The sequence below is a fragment of the Uranotaenia lowii genome, chromosome 3, assembly GCF_029784155.1.
Source record: "Uranotaenia lowii strain MFRU-FL chromosome 3, ASM2978415v1, whole genome shotgun sequence".
Lineage (NCBI taxonomy): Eukaryota > Metazoa > Arthropoda > Insecta > Diptera > Culicidae > Uranotaenia > Uranotaenia lowii.
Genome location: NC_073693.1, coordinates 329,093,928 through 329,114,962, shown reverse-complemented (window position 1 = coordinate 329,114,962; position 21,035 = coordinate 329,093,928). Strand labels below are relative to the sequence as shown.

At 39.3% G+C, this 21,035-nt stretch overlaps 1 protein-coding gene and 1 long non-coding RNA gene across 2 annotated transcripts in view; one reads left to right on the top strand and one right to left on the bottom strand.

Annotated features, from left to right (window-relative positions):
- LOC129757672 (adenylate cyclase type 5-like) overlaps positions 1-20,744 on the top strand; it is a 34,817-nt gene extending 14,073 nt beyond the window's left edge. The window contains exons 9-11 of the mRNA XM_055754955.1: positions 18,286-18,526; positions 18,591-18,942; positions 19,002-20,744. Of these exons, the coding sequence (XP_055610930.1) occupies positions 18,286-18,526; positions 18,591-18,942; positions 19,002-19,258 (850 nt within the window). The 3' untranslated portion in view covers positions 19,259-20,744. The remainder of the gene's footprint in view (positions 1-18,285; positions 18,527-18,590; positions 18,943-19,001) is intronic.
- Positions 8,373-9,356, bottom strand: LOC129757678 (uncharacterized). The gene is made up of 3 exons (XR_008739761.1): positions 9,232-9,356; positions 8,940-9,139; positions 8,373-8,547 (listed from the first exon to the last, which is right to left on the bottom strand). It is a non-coding gene; the product is annotated as an uncharacterized LOC129757678 (long non-coding RNA).
- Positions 20,745-21,035: the final 291 nt, after the last annotated feature.

Below are 21,035 nucleotides of genomic sequence, written 5' to 3'. Positions count from 1 at the left end.
AGCATTGCTACACTACCGCAAAGGCGATAGAGCCAAGCCCTCTTTGAACTTGCAAGTGTTTAGTTCAGAAGTTGCTGAGCAACTAATCAAAATCGCTAAAAATTTTATTTTATATGCCAAAAATATCTTAGCACACGCAAAATGAAGGTAAAGTTCAAAGAATAATAACGAAAAAAGGTAGAGCACACGTGTGAGTATGGACGAACAAAAGCTTGCTTTGATCCATTGATTTTTCTTCGGGATCAATTAAAAGCACACTGCTGGTCAAAAGTTTGGAATCACCCCTTCTAACACGTGAAAACATACTTATCAAAACATATTTGTTAAATTTATTTCAAATTATCAAAAGTTTTGATCACCCCTTTTAAAAGGTGAAAACATGCTTATCAAAACATATTTATTAAATTTACTTCAAATTATCAAAATAGCTACTGATGGACATAAACATTCGACACTTTTAGTGTTATGTTGAAATTTTCGTTGCTTTAACATAAAATGAAAGCCCTTAGATTGAGAACATTTCCCGAAATCTATTCACATTAAAAATATGCAAATATCACAAATTTTTCAGGGGTTATGTAAATGTGATGAGTTAGCATTTTTCGAATACTTCTGCCCATCAGAGTAAGTTATCGATCAAATGTTTGGGATCCTCTCGCAGTATGGTGTATCGGCCAAATTCGGGATCGATCTTAAAAAATATGCAACTTTATATCATCTTTATCCCTGATACCAAAGAACATATCGCTAATCTGTTAAACCTATTTTTGTTTAGTTAAATTCTTTCTGCTTCATTAAGATTTATTATTTCCCGATCATTTTTACCGAGACTTAAAAAAAGCCTGGAATTCTTTTTTCTCCTATAGCTCTGTCATCTTACAAGTTCTTGCGAATCTGTTGGGCTGAATATATAATTTTAGCTAAATATATACGAAGATACGATATGCCATGTGTCATAAATTTGCTGAGATGGCCATCTCAGCCAAAATTTGTTTCCAAACTTTTTGCCGGCAGTGTAGGTACACCAACTACTCTATAGAAGAATAACTATCATGTTCTTAGTTCTGGGAACAAGTACCAGCTTTAATTGAAACAAAATTGTCATGAAATTATTTGAAAACAAAACTGTAGCTGGTGCCGCCATTTGACGTGGTAAAAAAATACTGCAGAAAATGATACTTGTAGCATTTTACATTTGGTTTTCGTCCTGTCCTGAGTAGGATTGGTTTTAATTTTGTTGGCTTTTTGACGTACCACACCCCTTGGTTGCTCCAAAGCCTTCTAGATGAAAAAAATGGCCACGTCAAAAACTTGAATCGGGGGACAACGAGTAAAAATCCTGAAAATAAGGTCATACATGGATATGACTCGTTGGGCTCCTTCAGCGTATTATTTTGACCGCCAGCACCAGGTTCCCTATCTCCGTGAGAGCCTATTGATTCTTGTTCTCGACTGTGTGAGAAGCACCTTAAGTCGCTCCCATGGGTAGCAATCGGCAAGATTGGTCGCACATACGTAGCATCAGCAAAGCAAACAGCAGCGCTCACGAAAGTTTGGTCGCTCGACCACACGAGAGAATGCCCAAAAAACAAATGAAACCGGGATTTTTTTTTTTTTCTCAAGGGATTTTAAGCATCACTGGCTTATTCATCCCGAAGTGGGTTGTTTCACGTATTGGAGGTAATTTTTTTGTAATTTTTTTTTTGTTTTTGTTTTTTTTTTGTATTTTTTTTGTGTTTTTTTTTTGTATATTTTTGTATTTTTTTTTGTGGGGGGGGGGGGGGGGTTAGGGTTTATATTTGATGAAGGAGTTGGGACTTTTTGAGGAAGCTTAATAGTTTTTTCTCTTCTTCAAGGCAGCAGGAAAGGATTTGTCGTAGGGAAGTTGCTAAAGAGCAGGAGAGTCTATGGGGTTGGTATTGAAGGCAGGAGGTAAGGATATGTTTAATGGTTATTGGTACTTGACAGGATGGGCAGTTGGGAGGATCTTCTTTAGTGATAAGGTGGATCTGTGTAAGCCTTGTATGGCCGATTCGGAGTCTGGTGAGGACTCTTCTCTCGGTGATGTTTTGTCTGTCTTGCCATTTTTCGGTGGTATTTTTCACCTCTCGGAGCTTGTTCTGTGGGGTGGCAGTCCATTCGCTGCCCCATGAGTTGTTGATTCTGCTTTTCATGTATAGCATGGCATCGGACTGGGGGATGGAGTTGACGGTTGATGAGAGACTGGTACCGGCAGAGGCCAAACGGTCGGCTGCCTCGTTGCCGGGGATCCCGCAGTGTCCGGGTACCCAACAAAGGGTGATATTTTTTCTGGGGGCTGCCTCCGAGATGGAGTAAATCCACGCATGTTTAGAATTTCCGGCAGCTATAGCTGAAAGCACACTAGCTGAGTCGGAAAATATGATGGAGTGTGGGTTTGAGCGTTCAATTGCGTCGAGTAGAGCATAAGCTTCTGCGCTAAAGACAGTGCACATGTTGGGTAGGCCAAGGCTCCTATTATTCATATTATCGAATATGCCACATCCTACATTGCCACTGCTGTCCTTGGACCCATCGGTGTATATGTGAGGTAGGGCATGATATTTGTCTTGAATGAGTTGGAGAAAGTTGGGAAGGACTATTGCTGGGGGATTTCCCGCTTTGATTTGTTGCTTGAGGGAAAGGTCGACTTTGGGAATGGGATCATTCCAGTGCCGGATCTTGGTTCCAAGTCTAGGACAGATGTTGGGGAGAGGGTCACCTGTTAGTTCAGTTAGCAGGATGTTGGTTCTTTTTACCATTAATGAGCCGTTAGATGGACTGTTAGCCATGGTGCGTAGGGCTTTTGATGATAGGTGTTTGGCTATTAGATACTTGAAGGGTAGTTGACCACTTTCGGCCATTAGGGAGGGTATGGGACTGGTTCGAAAGGCTGAGCTGATAAGGCGAACACACTCATTATATAATGGCTCAAGTTTTTCGCACACTTCCTCTAGTTCTCGGCTGATAAATCCAAGGCCGTACAGAAGGGAGGGGATCAGCCAGCCGTGCAGAAAGCGAAATAGGGAGTCTCGATGTGCTAAACTGGTTTTGTTGGTTAGTATTTTGAGGATGTTAATTTTGTTGGTGGAGTTTTTTCTTATTTTGTTGAGATGGCAACTAAAATTGAGCCGGTCATCTACCCAGACTCCTAGTAAGCGGAAGGAGTGTACAAGGGGGATGGTTTAGCTCAGCATGGTGAGAGGGGGGAGTTTTCGAAGTTTTCTTCGATTGGGCCCCAGATGTAGTAGTTTTGATTTTGCTGGGGAGAATTCAAAGCCAACAGTGGGAGCCCAAGTTTCGACAAGGTGGACGGCAGATTGGAGTCTTCTGCGGGCTAGGATGGGGAAAGGGGAGGTGGAAATGAGGAGTATGTCGTCTGCGTAGGTTAGGGTTATTATGTTGTTGGGAATTGTTTGGAAAAGGGTATTTATTGCTATGAGGAACAGGGTGGGGGCGATGACGGAGCCTTGGGGGACCCCGCCGTGGATGGGTTTCATTTGAGAGCGTACGCCGTTAATGAGTACTTGGATACGCCTGTTCGTGAGGAAATTGTTGATGTATTGCAATGCAACAGGCGCCCACCTATGTTCCATTTGACCAGTTGGTTGATAATGGCAATGCGATCAACCCGATCGAAGGCCTTAGAAAGGTCTAGGGAAAGACATTCAATGTGGTGGTGTTGGTTCAAGTGGGTCTCAAAGAGAATTTCAAGGTCATCGAAATAGTCATCTGTTGACTTTCCGGCCCGAAAAGCGTACTGTCGGGGGTCAAGGAGTTGTTGTTTTTCTAAGATGGTGTGAAGGCGGCGATTGACAATTCTCTCCATAATCTTGCCTGAGCAATCAAGGAGGGTGATAGGACGGTAGTTGTCGATTATTTGGGGGTTCTGGTTGGGTTTTTGGATGGGTATGACAAGTCCCACCTTCCAGCTATCGGGGAACACGCCCTCTGTCCAGATCTTATTTAATATTTCGAGAAATGTTAGTTTTCCAGATAGAGATAGGTTTTTGAGACATGGGTAGCCAATATCGTCTGGGCCAGCAGAGAGTCCTTTAACTTTTCGCAGGGCGAAATCAAGTTCGTTTAGGGTGAAGCGACAATTATAGTCGGAGTTCTGATTTGATGGGGAGGGAAAGGGGAGGATGACAGAATTGGAGGGGGTGGAGATATTAGAAAAATGGTCACAGAATGAATCGGCCAGCCTTGAGGGATCATTAATGTATTGTTTGTTAAGGAGGATGTGGAATGTATCTTTGCGGCAGCCACCGTTAAGAATTTTAATTTTAGACCATAGGACAGTGGAGGGTGTGTTCGGGTTGATTTGTTCAGTGAACTCTTGCCAGCACTTGGTTTTGGCATCTCTGACAATTCGTCTGGTCTGAGATCGGGCGATTTTAAATTCATTGAGGGCGGCGAGTTTTAGGGGGCCGTCGATGGTACATCTTTTCAAAGCGCGGAGCTTCTTACGGCGGTTTTTCACCGCATCTCTTACTTCGGGGCCCCACCATGGGACGGTGGATCGCCCGGGAATGCCACTGGTTCGGGGGATGGATAGAGAAGCTGCTTCGGATAAGATTTCGGTAAAGGATGTTATTGTTGCTGGTTTTTTAGCGGAGATAAGGCTGTCAACAGTGAGTTGGTATTCGGGCCAGTTTGCTTCGTTGTACTTCAATCTAGGGCGGGTTAAAACTTTGGGTGTGGGTTGTTGTAGTTTAATTAGAATTGGTAGGTGATCACTACCGTGACAATCGTCCAATACCTCCCAGCTGAACCTTGGTCCCAGCTCCCATGAGACAAGGGACAGGTCCAAGGCGGCCATGTTACCGGTTGCAGGGTCAACACGGGTAGGCTGACAGTTGTTTAAGATGGTTAAGTTTTGAGCGACAGCAAGATTTTCTAGGAAAGCTCCTTTGTAGGATGTGTGGGAGCTTCCCCAAAAGGTGGAATGTGCATTGGGGTCGGTCATTATTATTATTGGAGGGGGCAATTGTGGGAAAAGATCTTCTAGTTTGTCGACGAAGTCACGATAGGACATTTGAGGGGGGATATACAATGAAACAGTAGTTATTTCTAGAGGGGCGTGTAGACGAGCGCATATTGCGTTAAGATCAGTATTGATGTTCAATAGCTGATGGGGGATGTTATTTTTAATGGCAAGTCTGGCACCTTGGCGGGAATTCGGGTTTGAGACGGTGTACAGGTGGTATCCTCGAATGAGGTTTGCGGGTATTGTGGTGTTGCTAAGGATATCCAGTATAGCTAAGACTAGGGGGGAAAAATCCTTGATAATCATTTGGATTTCCGGAAGCCTAACGACAAGACCTCTGGTGTTCCACTGTATTGCAAAATTGGTGGACTTTTTCTGGGTTGGGGGATTGTTGCATCTCTTACCGTGGGGCTGTCTATTATTTGCGGGATTATTGTTGTGGGGGTGGCTATTATGGTTTGTATTGGCCATTTGTATATGAAGTAGGGAAGATTATGTGCGGGTAAGAGAGTTTACTTTAAAATGGCGAAAGGACTTACCGTTTGGATGGGTGGGTGGGTGGGGGTTTACCTGCCGATTGTGGGGGTCGGGCCTGGGGTGGTTGGTTCTTTTGGCGGCTCACTTTCGTCATTTGTTGGGGGGGGACTGTCCATGGAGCTGTTTTGTCGGCTACGTTTCGGAGTTGAGGTGTGGCACTGAGTGTTGGGGGTCATCGTGTGACGTTCGGTGTCGGATTGGGAGTCTTCGGATTCAGAAACCTCGGAGTCTTGTGAGGTGGTAGAGTTGCCTACCAGGGTGGATTCGTTGTCGCTTTCCTTGGCTTGTTTCTTCAGCTGTTCCTTCAGTTGGGAGACTAGAAGCTCAAGTTCAGCGATTCGGAGGTCCTTGTCGTTGTTGGAAATTTGGGCGGGCGGAGTAATTACCGGATGATTGTTCATTTGTTGGCGGAACATTTTCGTTGCTTCGGTATGATTGAGGCCAAAGTCAACCTTCAGCCGGACAATGGATTGTTCTTGTTTGAAGAGGGGGCAGGAGCGATTCATTGCTGAATGGTTGCCTCCGCAGTTGGCGCAGTGTGGGGGGTTTGGGCATTCATCGTGTGGGCTTGATTCTCCGCAGTCAATGCAAATTGGGGTGTTGGGGCATCGGTTCTTGGAGTGACCAAACTTTCCGCATCGGTAGCACATAAGCGGCCGTGGGTAGTACGGTCTGGTGGTCACTCGGAGGAACCCGAAATAGATATGCGGGGGAGGGACAGAACCTTGTAGTGTAAGTACCATGGAGTTGGTGGGGGTGGTGTTTTCTCCCGTCTTTCTTAGGAAACGGAAAACCTTGGTGACTCCTTGATCGGCCAGGGATTTTTGAAGTTCGTCGTTGGTGAGGCCGTCGACGCTATTACAAGAGACGACGCAGTGACACGAGTTTAGGGTTGGGTGTTGTTCGATGATGATTGGAGTTCCATCGGTGAGGCGATTGAGCTTCATCAGTTTCGCAGCTTGGGTCGGATTCCGTACTTTAAGCAGGTAGTTGGAACCACCATCGATTGGATTACCTCCTTCGATTTTACCCACTAGCTGCTCGACGGATGTGGAGATGGTGAATGGGTTTTTTGGAAGCTTGGAAGGGCTAACAGGTTTTAAACGAAGGAAAAGAATTTCCCCATGTTCGCCACGGGGATCCAACCATTCGGGAACCGTTCTTGATGTCGATAAGCTTACTTGATTTTATGCTGTTAAAACTGCAGCAACACAAGAGCATTCATCGTTGGAAGACTAACAGTATATCACACTTACTCACAAGTATCAATTCCTATAGGGGCGCGTTTACATATTCATTTCGTAGCATTTTCGTGAAAATCATTCGGATAAAAATTATGTAGTTTCATGTAGCCGCTATGTGCAGATTGTTTTGCGTGTAAATATCCGGGAAATCCAGGATAAAACGGGCAATCTGGCAACCTTAGCCATTATCAGACCCAGGGCTTTTAAATCTAGGGGTGGAACAACTTTGACACAAAGTAGGCGCGGTGAAGAAGTGGGCACGGAAGCCGAAATTTTGACATGCTATGACGTTTACGTTTCGTGCCAAAGAAAATTAATAAAAAGTATGACGAAACGGTTGTGCTTTGGTAGTGGTGTATTATATGACGTCACCATCAATCATCAATTATATGACGTCAACCATCAACAGAACGGCGAATATTAATATCGAGGTAAGTGTTGAATCTTCCTTAAAAGCTTAACGTTTCAACTTACGTAGCTTCCACTTTCCGATTTGAACCAGAATTTCCAACTGGACTGTTAGTCCAACAGCAAGATGAATGGCCAGAGTTTCCTCCCTTTGGTACGGTTGATTGGGAAAAAAACGTAAGATAACGAACTGAAAAAGAATGCCCAAGTTGCCGAAGGAAATAGATAGTGGTTTGTTGTTATTTGCGAAAGTTGAAAATTATGAAATCTTCCGGATGTTGTCGTCCGTACAGAGCTGTAGACAGTAATCCAAGTCCATCGTTAAAACTCTTCGGAACCATTTCCATGAATTTTCAACACTTTCTCGTAACACTTGACGATTGCTTTTGTCTTCCTCGATGGCCACCTGCAGTTAAGACATGAGTTTTCTTTTAGGCCCCACTCGTAGCTTTGCAACTCCTGATCGCGTTCCTTCTCGAGCTGGCTCATTACCTCTCCTACCCGGAGGTTCCAGCTTTACTGCTAGAAGCTTTTATTCAGATGGTATGTTCTCCTGAGTCGTCTACAAAAAGAAATGAATAAAATCAACATGTTCGGATATAAAAATATTTTTCTTACCAAAATTCGATTCAGTTTTCTCTGCTGCAACACTGCTCTCAAAATTAAATCTGAAATAAAACAAAATGCTTTTACCATTTTTGTTTGACTTTTAGCAATTACTTACCTGCAATTTTTATGTACTTTGATCCCTTCTTGTTTTGTAAACAATGTCACAGCATGGCTGATTGGGCTATTTGGCACTTTACACTACCCGTAGCTATAAAAGCCCTGATCAGACCCAGACGTTACACGGTAACCAAAGTTACCTAGTTCTGTATAAAAATCTATACAGTTTCAAGAAAAGTGTCTCCACTTAGTTTTATGTTTGGGCGCTTTACACAGAGCGTGAGCAAAAAGCTTTAATACATTTTGAGCTTCCATCCAGTTAGTCAATTCTGTATATTTTGAAGGGATGCCAGCATTCAAATAATTTATTTCCACATAAATATGATCTTGAAATTTCTTCAAGATACAATAAGAAGTATTTTATGCATGTTAATTCTTTATTTCTAAATAACAGAATAACAAATTTACCAATAAATATGTAAAACATCATAAACCTAAAACACTTGGGCAATCATTAACGGATTGTCATTGTTCATCCGGTTCCGTCGGAACCAATCCTAATGCAATTAGCTTCCGGATCCATCATCAAGCCCTATAGACTCGTGGCGGTAAACTGGATAAAAATCTGTCCTTGGATGTTCATCGGTATTGGAATATAGGAGAAGCGCATTTCCTCATCGGTACCTGAAAAAAAAAGTTTAGACTGAATTAATTATGAATATAAGAAAAAGAATTTTATACAATAAGTTCTTAAATTTAAATTGAAACAAGTCACATCAAAACACATCGAAACTCGACATTCAATGTTAAAAAATACAGTGCTGATTGCGGTTAATATCCTTTAAAAAAAATTCAACTTGAATATTTTAAAATTTTAATTTAATTCAGATTTAAGTTCAGAGGTTGAAAACCCCGTACAAAAAAGTGCTACATATGTTTCCAATAAACGTTTCAAACTTGAGTAATTCAATACTATAATATAATTGATGGGGAAATTTTTGATCCCACTTTGCAAGTGCTTAGAAATTATTCTACAAGGTGGTTTTAGAAAACAAATAAACTAACAAATTTGATACCTTTTCAATTTTTCATTTACGGTCAGCACCGAATCAAACTGGTTGATTTGTACGAAGATCGAAAAAACAGTTCCGGATGATTCAACTTCCGCTTCGTATGGCGAACCCGCTGTCCGGAAACGACCGTACCATGATACTTCATTTTACGCTGCGATGTTGGTATGCAAACACTGTCCGTCGAACTCCTAACACAGAGAACTCTAGATAAGATCATAGAAGGAAAAATAGTTTGAGAATTTTTTCACCGGAGGAAATGCAACGGAAGAAGCTCGGATTTTTCACTTGTATTTACCTGATTCTTATACCGATTTTCGAAGTAAATTAACCGGAACTCAAAATAACAACATTAAGCAAAAGGCCAATCGATTCATGATCACCTTAAAATGCCAATATGAAACGTTAACTTCTACCACTCTTTTACTGCTATCTACTTCTACAAATTGTTTTGGATGGTTTTGGCATCCCTTTTTAATACGATTCCAACAACAACAACTTTTTATTCAGAATTGCCTAAACGATGGTAATTTTTTAGTTACTTCTGTATTTGGGCTACCCAAATTTGAATTTGAGTTATACATATTATGAGCATCAGACGATTAGTTATATCGAAGGTGTTATTACAACACATTTTATAAGTAACTGAGTTTTTCCGTGTAGGCTAAGAATATGATTTGGACCTTATTTAGAACCATATAACAGGCACAAACATCCGACGTAGATCCCCTGTTCAAATTCAGACCTCAGACTCACAGTACATATGGCCTCGACTTCATCTGCAATTCAGCATTCTAGCTCCAATAGAGGACCAAATCCTGTTAAGAATTTCAACTAAGGCCTCCGATCAAGAATTGAAATCAGTCTCTCGTTGTAATTAGGCCACAAGCTAGACATCAGGCTCATATCATAGATTCCCAAGCAAACAAAAGTTCGTATAACATTCCTCTATCAGGTTTGATCAGCTCAGTCGTGTTTTGTAATATTTCTTCTTTTCAGCTTAATTTTTAAGTAGCTAGACGAACTTTAAAGTTGACAAAAAGTTCGCATAAATTGTTAAACTACTTCTAACCAGCTTGAAAAAGAACTTTTATAAACAGTACAAAAAATCAAAAAAAATACTTTTTTGTACCCTTATATGCCTCGAAGTTATTAAAATCCGTCAATTTGTTCCAAATTGTACAGTCATATTCGTTCTCACTCAGATTTAAATAACATCTTCTTACCAAGCCTCGAATCCGAGCTCACCGTTTGAAAATCGAGATTCATAGTTGCTGCTCTTTTTAATATTCATGAGTAAGCAACGATGTTACTTGATGTGATGGTTTTCTTTAAAACGACTTTCCGGTTCTTAATTTCTACCTTATTCTCACTTTCAAGTTGTTAAAAAGTTCATCCAAAACTAAATGTGTACTGGCGCCTCTTTGGTTACTTTAGTCTCTTTAGTACTTCACATTATCGTTTCTCAAGTATCTATGTGTTTGTTTATGCAAACAAAGGTAAGTTCGAAACAAGTAGATGTAAGCCTCTAAATCTACTTGAAAGTTCCCGTATTGCGCAGTTGCTTTTGAACGCCTGAACTAATTCAAAACTTTCAAGTTTACAAAAGAGTACAACAGAGATTTTTTACGAACTATTGAGCTATACAAAATGTCTTGCAAATCTTTGCTAGCTACTTGATGTTAAAAAAATAGAAGTACGTAAAAAGTAGATTGTTTTTTTCTTCAGACCAACTTTAAAGTTCCCAAAAAGTAGAAAAAGAAACCAACACAGTACTTTAAAGCTTTTTTTGAGTTTTGGCTGAACTTGATAGATAATAAAGTTCCATATACCTCGAAATATCATTTTGAACAACAAAAAAGTTTCACGGAACTTTTTTCAGCTCTATGGGAACTTATGAGTTCGTTCCTGAAGTGATATCCGAACTTCTAGTTGCTTGGGAAGTTTTATTATAGTTTGGAACTTCTCAATATTGCAAAAAAAAGGTAACATAAAATTCAGAATTATTTTAGGAATTATGTTCTTCAAGTTAAGTCGTAATACGGAATACTATGAAAATAAATAAAACATGAATTCAGAAAAATAATAAAAATTTCTTCAAATTTGTACATTTTAATTGGTCTTACAGGAAAGCTGAATAAGAAAGCTATTCAGCTTTATTTTGAGACTTAAAAAGTATCGATAAGAACTTAAGATTTAAGCTGTGTAGCAGATATTTTTTTAGAAGGCTGAGTAAACTCTTAACACGTTCGTTGCCATAGGACCCATAAACGGGTGACGGCTCTCTTACTCAAGATAGCCGCTCAATTCCGCCACGCGTTGGAAATCTGGAGCTCTCTATCTTCACTTTCACGCTCCGAGAATTTTTGGGCGACGAACGTGTTGAAAGTTCGTTGTATGATACTTTTGTTTACCTGGGTAAGAGCAATCCTGAACAGAGTTAAACTGGTTCCTTTATTTTCAACATGTTTTGTGTTAGGCCTTTAAAATAGGCTTTCTCCATATTTATCAGCAAGTTGTCTATTTCCTTTAAACCAAAAGGCTCAATAAAGCCTGCCGCCAATTAAGCGAAATGTCTCACTAAATCACTTAAACATTCTTAGAAAAGCATTTGAACATTTCAAAATATTACCTTTTCAAGGGTTTCAATTTAAGAGGTGAATGTGCAAAAGTCAAAAAAATAAAAGTGAACTTAATGTGTAGGATGGGCTACTTCGATAAGAGTCAACTGTAGTATATGGCTTGTTAGGGGGTTATAACAGTACTATGCACCCTATGTGGTTTATCTATAGGTGAGGACAAGGCTACCCTTGCACGAGTGTGAGAATCAGTTTTTTCAATGTTTTGATTGCTACATCACAAACGTTCATGAACGTCTCGACGTTAAAGTCGCCGTTTATCGACGACATGCAACGTTTCATGTTATTTGAAAAATCACAATCAAAGCACCCTTTTATTTCCGCTTTTTCTTCTTGACGCCTAGTACGACGACGCTATGAGTTCTAAATAATAAACAACGCCTAATACTTGACTCCCTGATGGCGTCACGTTACGTCACAATCAAGCATAAACAACTGGATGGATACAACAACTAACAGTACTGTGGAATATCGTCTACGACAAATGGTTGAGGTTGTGTCGCTCCACGGGAGTGAGACTGACTGGATTTGCGGATGATGTGGTCCTCGTAGCGTCGGGCTTCTCCACAGAGAATGTTCAGCTTCGTGCCACAGCTGCACAGTAAAGATCGAAAGGGGTGAAAGCTGGATGCGCTACAAGAGCCTACACCTGGCTCTTCACAAACCCCAGATGGCACTGATCAGCAATACGATTTCTACACAAACAGGCACGATTACAATTGGAACGTGCCAAATCGAGTCCAAGTACGCAGCCAAATATCTGGGCACGATGATTTATAACCGTCTGAGCTTTACGAGTCACGTCGAGTCCAGGCAATTGTAACCTCGTCCTTTCCGCGATTTGGCGCACACCTGCAGGTGACCAACAGATATCGGACCGTCTACTCGGTAGCGACTTGCGTAGTGATGGGGGTCATGCCCAACTTAGTTTTGTTGAAGGAAGATGTCTTAGGATACGAGAACAAGTACATATCCAATGTACGGAGATATGCTAGAGAGGTATCGATGGTCAACTGGCAGCAGTTGTGGGACAGCTCTGAAAAAAGCCGGTGAACCCACCGCTTGATCTCAAATGGCGGAGTGACTTCTATATGATGCAGTTCCTAACTGGTTACGGATGCTTCAGACGAGACATCGAAGCAAGTAGTATTCAGCAGTTTAAGATTCGAAGAGGTACGTTTGAACATGCTTATCGCCTGTGGCCCGAACCTACAGCCGAATCGGGCAGAGGAAATGCAAAGATGCCAATACTTGTCACATGGTCAGTGCAGCGATAGGTTCGCCCGGATTATGATTGCCCTACAGAGAAGTTGGAACCAGCGTCAGTTCACGACCGGTGCAGGATAACTTTATCATCGGGATGTGAATCTAGCAGTAAATCATACAAAGTGGTTGAGAAATGGGCACAGTTACCTTCATTCCCTGCCTCGACCTATCCCAACTTGACCTGGGTGGCCGTTTTGTTCCGAAGGTCTTCTTCGAAACCGCATGTACACTGTATCAAAAAATAATCCGTACAGCACGTACCTTGAAATCCAAACAATCAAAAAGTGCACTTTTTCAGTCAATAAAAATACTACAAATACATCATTCGCTGCAGAAACTAGTCCTTTTTGTAGATCAGTATTAAAAATACGTATGAATTAAACCTTAAAAATAATCCAATTCATTTTGTATAGAAAGTCCCAAAAACGACGTCAAAAATTGTCCGTACACTGAGGCCTTTGTCAAATATTAGTCAAGTAAACAGTCAGTCAGTCTGGCAAACGCAGAAATGTCAGTTGAATCTCAGCAAAGACAATTTCCAGTGGTCTGAGCTATAAATACGGTAAAATGAACTTTATTTAGGATAAATCAGTAGATTTTCGTGTTTCCGGATGGCAACGGGTATTTTTTGTGAGAAGCAGTCATTTTAATGTTAATTTAATCCACAAAAACTAACAAGAAAATGTCTGCTCCGCACAAAAAATACCCGTTGACATCCGGAAACTGATTGTTGACCTGAAGAACGATGGTAAAAGCTTGTCCAAAATTGCAGGTTTAGTAAAACGGCCACGATCGTCGGTTCAGTATGTCCTTCAGAACTTTAAGAAGACTAACTCCCTGAAGACTTCTCCAGGAAGAGGCCGTAAAATGAAGCTTACGGATCGTCACCATCGCATCATTGTCAGGGAAATCAGTCAGAATCCTAAAATCAGTGCCCCAAAACTAGCTGACAGCCTAAAGAATTTTGAATACCTACAGGTTAATCCTCATACGGTACGGAACATACTTCATGAGAAAAAAATACCGAGGTCGTGTTGCTCGTAAGAAGCGTTTATCTGCTATGAATAAGAAAAAGCGGCTGGAATACGCTCAAAAGTTTGTCCTGGAACCGGATGAGTTCTGGCAGAACGTCATATTCACTGACGAAAGCAAATTTAATATTTTTGGATCTGACGGATAATACCTTTCTTAGCAGTTGAACTTGTACGGGACCACGTTGCGGAATGCTTTCGGGTAGAGTGGCTTAACATTGCCGGCAGAGTAGTGGGTTACTCAAGTCGGTGTAGGATGACGTCTTTGCCGGGTTCCATAAAGTCCCGGACGTGTGCTGTAGAAGGTGCGTGTAGGGGATAAGATGCTCTCGATACGGCACATGTACAAGCGAAAGAGAAGATTTCGAGCCAACACTGAAACCAAGACCTCAAGTCGATAAAGAAGAGATCGAGTTTAGGATAGAAGACTCGAATTGAGGCGTAGTACACGAAAGTTTGTGGAATGAGAGCGGGCCTCGAGGTACGAGTAAAGGCTCGATCTCAACTCGTTAGAGGAGCGGTCCCAATCTTGAATCGTAATAAAAAAGTTTGCTGGAGTTGGCTTGAAAACGAATAGATGCAGTGGCTTGCCGTGCGTTAAAATGCAATCCGTAAGCGGATTTACCACCTGGACAATCAAATAAAAAAGAGGAGCTACAATTGCTTCGTCTCCTCTGCGTTGTCAGTCAGTGAGCCTGGCAAAAGTTTTGAGCTTTCTTTACAGTTGCCCATCGCTTACATGTTAATTACCATCAGCTTCCTCCAGCAGCAAAACGTTTCGGATCCTCCGGAAGACATACATTTTTGGATTCATTGCTTGTTGCTCTACCAGCAAAGCCAAAACAATTTTAGTTTAGGTGTGTTAATGATTGGGAACAATAGAATAGTGATGATGAAGACAGTACAAATGTTTACATCCTCAAACGGTAAAACAAAACTACTCAAGTTAGGTTTTTGGTAACACAGCAGTGTTGCCATAAATTCTGAGTAGAAATATCAAACTACTCATTAAGAAATGAGCAGTTTCCGGGTTAGGGAATGAGAGAAATGGAAAGTGACAAAAAGCAATCGCTAGTGTAATAGATGATATTATAATGACTAGACGAAGAATGGAAATAAATGATAGGATGATTTGCCAATCGTTGTCCCCTAACCCGTTGTTGCACAGCATGACTTAAATTGTCAATATTTCATCAGTTTTTCCACTTTTCCTCAAAAATAATACTGAATCATGTAATTCGGAATGTTTTCTGATGAAATTAGGTTTTTGTGATAATTTCTGCTGTTAAATGTGTATCCTACGACAGTTTTAATTTTTCTTGTTTTTTTCGCGCGGTTTTTGTGCTAATTGTTAACAAAAACCTTAACATTTCTTCTACGGCAAATAAGGTTTTACGTCAGAACAAAACATTTTTCTTATCAGTTTTCTATACGAAACGTTTGCTAAACAATTTTAACACCATGATTTTGAAAAAAAAATATGATCCATACTTAACCAGAAAATATGTTGGATCGTGCAACAATTGGTCCGCTGAATCTCCTCCTGCCCCATTGTAGTACAACATTCCGCTGCCAAATTTCTTTGGAAATTTCAAATTTATAAATCCGTCTACCTCCAATAACTTTGTTTAGTTGTTTTTACAGCCAAAAATAGCAATAAAAATGTTGTAAGCGATTGATTAAGTCCTGAATTATAACAACTTGTTTTGAATTAGTAAGGAGGCTTGCACGGAAAAATTCAAATTTTCATTCAAAAACCATCAGAGATATACTGAAAGTTCGAAAAAACATCATTTTGGATTTTTAAAATATTTCTTGGTTCTTGCAATACATTGCATGTGAACAAAAACTAAACCTAACTTGTACCCCAGAAATGATATTCGTTGCCATACAAAAAATTCAAAATAAGTGAATATTTTTTAATTTTAGTGTTTTGACAGCTAATTTGAAAGCTATAAGTGTGTTGATTTAAAACTTTCGGAAAAACATGTCATGAAATTATTGAAAGCTCCAGAAAGTAAATCCTGCAATTTTACAATACTTTTCAATGGATTACGATTTTTTATTTCGAAATGGTTATAACTTTTTTCATGAAATATTTTGCTTCTTCTCATGTTGGCAAACAATTAATCTTAAGAATGGGCAAAATCAATAATTTAAAACAAAATTTATTTCAAACTTATTTGAATTTCTTGTATATGCGAAAAGTTCTTCTTCCATACAAATTGTCATACAACATTGAACACGTTCATTGACTGCATGCAACTAAAACAACTCGAATTATCTATTGATATGACATATTTTGTTCCGAATAAGTGGATAATTACGTTTAACTAGTAATTTTAGTAAATTCTGTGCTTTAATTAAGTATTTTCCACTCAGAATTTTCACATTTTTTGCACTCAATGTTGAAATTTAATAATTAATTCAATAATTAAAAGACACTTTATATATCCATAAGTTTATTTTTTCTAAAAAAATCTTGAAAATGAAGTTTTGAAATCATATAACTCGTTGAAAAAACTTATGTATGTATGAAAGTCAGGCTACTTGCATTGTCTGAAAAGTGTCAATCCAACTGCATTGGCTTTGAGAGACTACTTTTTTATCAGATTTATTTTTAAATCCTTTATCGCGACCATTTACACAACATTTTATGCAAAGAATCTAAAAATTGTTCAGAAAAAATCTATTTCTCTAATTTCGTGACAACAAATCTTAAAGAATTGTATTCCATGTCGCCAGCGATCCCCTTGATATTGTTAATAATATTGTCAGAATATTGTACAGGAAGAAAACTACGACCCTTAATCCCAAAAACTAGAAGTCGAAGGTTGGAAAACCAAAATATTACTTATCTGACGTGCAATTTCCTCAGGAATTCGAATCTGCCGTCGAGTTGCCGTCACGGGAGACATCTATGTGAAGCTTTATTTGGCCCTTATCATCCAGAAAAATAAACAGTCATAGCTTTGTGAAACTTAATTTGATCCAAACCCGTTTTTCAGCCAGAAAACTATTGGGAAACACTTCTATGTGATGTGATTGTTTCCTGAAGATTGACGAAATGCTACAGAGGTTACATTAATTACAAATAAACCCACTTACATGAAAAAGATATTTGAATCATTTAACTTTTCGAAAAGATAAATTTTTGAACAAAATTGTGTACCATAAGCATATATCAATCAAACGATCTGAAACTTTGGGCGTGGTTGTGTCCATTTTCAAGTTTCAAATTGAGATTCATTATGTAAAAATCGGTCGACTTCCAAGTGAGTCCTAAAACATTTGTTTTATATAATTGCATCTTCTTCATAGGGGGCAATACAGATCACGTTTTCTAATCTTTTCACCTGTAAATAGCCACTTTAAAATTTAGCATTAAATACCTTTCAGTTCATTCTATGGGATTTTAAAGACATACAATTTTATGTTGGTAAGACATATGAAGAAAAAGGCTCAACACTGGTCAAATTAGGTTAAATAACACTCCACACAAATGGCTTGGGGTAAATTAAGAGGTGGATTTGAGTTTCTGAGAAAACTTCACGTATGATAAATGCTATTCCAGACACTCAAACCGGCGGTTTTGTGTTTTTTTTTTTAGATTTTGGGTCCGAATTTTTCAATTGTGCATTGGACAGTTTATATGGAAGACCCCCCCCCCCTCCCTCATAAGAGGCCGTCTTAAAATTATATTACATTGGAACTAGAAGTTCTCATAAGTTCCGAAACAAATATCAGCCTATTCGACCTCATGGTGGCTGATTTTTAAAATGGAAAAAATCGGACAACATTATGCACGACATAAAATTTGCCTGTGCAACTATTGGCACAGACAAGCTGTTTTAAATGATTTTTTAAATTTTTATGTCACCTTTTTCAACCCTTGAACTTTTGGATCTTGTTGACCAATCCTGTATGAGTGCATCGACAAAATAAATCGAGTGAATTTGGTTGAAATGACTAAAATACAGCATAATCACCAAAATTATGTGCTTAGCTGTGCAACGATTGGCAAATCACCCTAGCTCTATTCCACCTCTGAAACCTGAAACCTGAAGTTTCATAGTTTAAGTCATAGTCTTAGAATTTTATTTCAATGAGATAACAACAGGTAACGAAATTGACTAGTTTCACGCAAACCATTGCATATGTGGGATGACATTTACGTGTCAGTGCACATTTTACACGGCAACTTATGTCATCTGCCGGAATTGCCTTGTAAATTTTAGTTACTACTACGGAATTAATAAAGTTCAGTGTACGTACCTCTGGACGGATTGAGGATTGAGGATTCATATCAAATTAATTACAGGTCTCGAGGCACTGGTGATCATTCATTTCAACAGTTCAACTTTCCTCAGCTTTTCTCGAAATCCAGAATAATGTTCCATTTTTCCACCACCACAGGTTCCTAACGACCGAACGGTTCCTGATCGACGTGGCCTTTCTGGTGGTGTTCGTCATCGGTCAGATCATGCACAGCCAACAGACGGAAATCACCCGGCGGTTGGATTTCATCTGGAAGCTGCAGGCCACCGAGGAGAAGGAGGACATGGAACATCTGCAGGCCTACAACCGGAAGCTGCTGGCCAACATCCTGCCTGTTCACGTGGCCGATCATTTTCTGCGAAGGGAGAAGAACATTGAGGTGGGTATTGGAGTTATGTAATTGATTGAAGATTATTGTTTTTAATGTTTTTGGTCTTAAACAGGAAATCTACCACGAGCAGTGCGATCGGGCTTGCGTAATGTTCGCCTCGATTCCCAACTTTTCCGAGTTCTACATCGAACTGGAGGGTAACAACGAGGGCGTTGAATGTCTACGGTTACTCAACGAAATTATTGTAGATTTCGATGAGTTGCTGGGCCTAGATCAGTTCAAGCATGTCGAGAAGATTAAAACGACCGGATCGACCTATATGGCCGCTTCCGGTCTCACGCTGAGGGCCAATGATGTCAAAGAAACGGGACACGTTTTCGCCATGATGGACTACGCCCTGGAACTGTTCAAGAAGATAACCGACGTCAACGAGCATTCCTTCAACAACTTCCGGATGAGAATAGGTTGGTATTTCGAGGTAAGGTCTGAGAAAAACATAAGTTGATAAAATGGATTATTTTAGGGATCAACATTGGTCCGGTAGTGGCCGGGGTAATCGGGACCCGGAAGCCCCAGTACGACATCTGGGGTAATGCGGTTAACGTAGCTTCCCGGATGGATTCGACAGGGATAATGGACCACATCCAGGTCACGGAAGACATCTACGAGATCGTGAAGGACAAGGGTTACAATCTGACCTGCCGGGGGACGATCAACGTCAAGGGCAAGGGTACGATGGTCACCTACTTAATGCCCGGAATTGCCAAGGACCAGAACTAAGAGATAGCAAGTTGTCGAGTGGCGGATGAGAGCAGTTTCCATTTACATTTCCAAGCCGAAACGAAAAGTGTTATTCTGTGACATATCAAAGCATGAAGATTTTACTGTAGTCAAGCCACACAAATAGTCCAAAGGAGAGATCAAGCAAGACGAATAGTTTAGTTTAAGAAGTCCTTAGTTCAAATGTTTTAATTATTGCCTGAAGGGTTGCCATTTCAGTTTATTGTAAATCAAACAATCATCAAATTACGATATTTTTGTTTTCATTTGAACATTGAAGAGGAAACTACTTAATTGAAGTTCGATCAATCCACCCAAAGTATTTATGAAACTCACATCAAATGTTCGAAATAGTAGTCGAATAAATCACTCTTGGTTAGTTCTTGCACTGGAAAAATATAAACAAATGACTGATTTTCCACCTTTAGATCGAGTACAGAAATTAGTTTAAAAAAACCAAGACGCAAAAAACATCGTAAACTAAGAGTTTCACATCTTCAAATTGCTGAGGAACTAAATCAAAATAACCGAAATAAGATTCACTGCTTCCAAGTCCATGGCACGTAGATTGTAGCAATCATCCGATGTTAGAACCGAAAAATACAAAACATCTTGTAGTTGATGAACAGTTGTAGATTACATCCCGTGGAGAAAAAAATTAAGTCCTAGACTATCTCTGTCAATTAAAATCACGCTCTGTTGTACAGTGGAAAATATTTATTTAAAATAGAAACAAAAAGCTCAGCAAAAACATGACTTGACCAAAATCCACCTGAAACAGGAAATTTTGTAAAACAATCCAACCATCATCAATCACAAAAACTTAAATGCAGGGCTCCCACAAAGCTGGAATCGAAAGAGTAAAAAACAAAACAGTAGAACTGTTTGAATGAGAAATATTTTTGAAAAAAAATTGATTTTCAAAAGATAAGAAAGCTATATTTTGAGAAAAAGGTTTCCGAAGACATTTTTCATCAACCAAAGTGAAGACCAAATACTGAAATACTTGAAACAAAAATAATTGAAAAAAAGTAATAAAATTTGCTCTTAGCTTCGTTTCATACAACTTTGCCTAAAACAATCACTCGTAACCTGTCGTTAATAAAAAAAAGCAAACTTTTTTTTCGAATAAGTTAACCAAAGAAAAAAAAACTATGCTGAAACAGTATTACGCCGATCTGATTAACAAAAAAGAAGGACTCTAGGAGGCTACTTACTTACTAATATAGAAGAAAAATGTTGTACATTGGATAGACTATACTCTGTTGATTCTACTACTAAAATATAATATAGATGGAATTTATACATACCTGTATGCTCATTTATTAGCGGCAAAACTGAACCGAATGAAGGTGAAACAGAAATAAATGTTGAAATCGAAAATTGCCTAAGAAAGAGATAGTAGTCAGTGTAATTTATTGAAAAGAAGCAACCAAAAAAAAAAATTATAGTGAGTATCTGTTTTGACTTTCGGTGACTGAAAGTCAAATGGAAAAGTTGAAAGCAGATTCTATAAATATAAATCTAAATTACAACCCTTGTTTTATTCTTGCTCTAACTATCACAAGGCCCTGCATTGAGCAAAATTGTGTTCACATTACTAATTTGTCTTCAGCATATTTTTAAAATTATTTATTCTTTCGACATAAATTTTACCCACTCATTTTCACCATCTTTCATTTCATCTAAAGTTCCATCCATCTATAAAATGTCATAATTTTAGATGTTCCTACTTAAAAGGAAATCACTTTTCACTGATAAGGCGGATAAGTTAAAG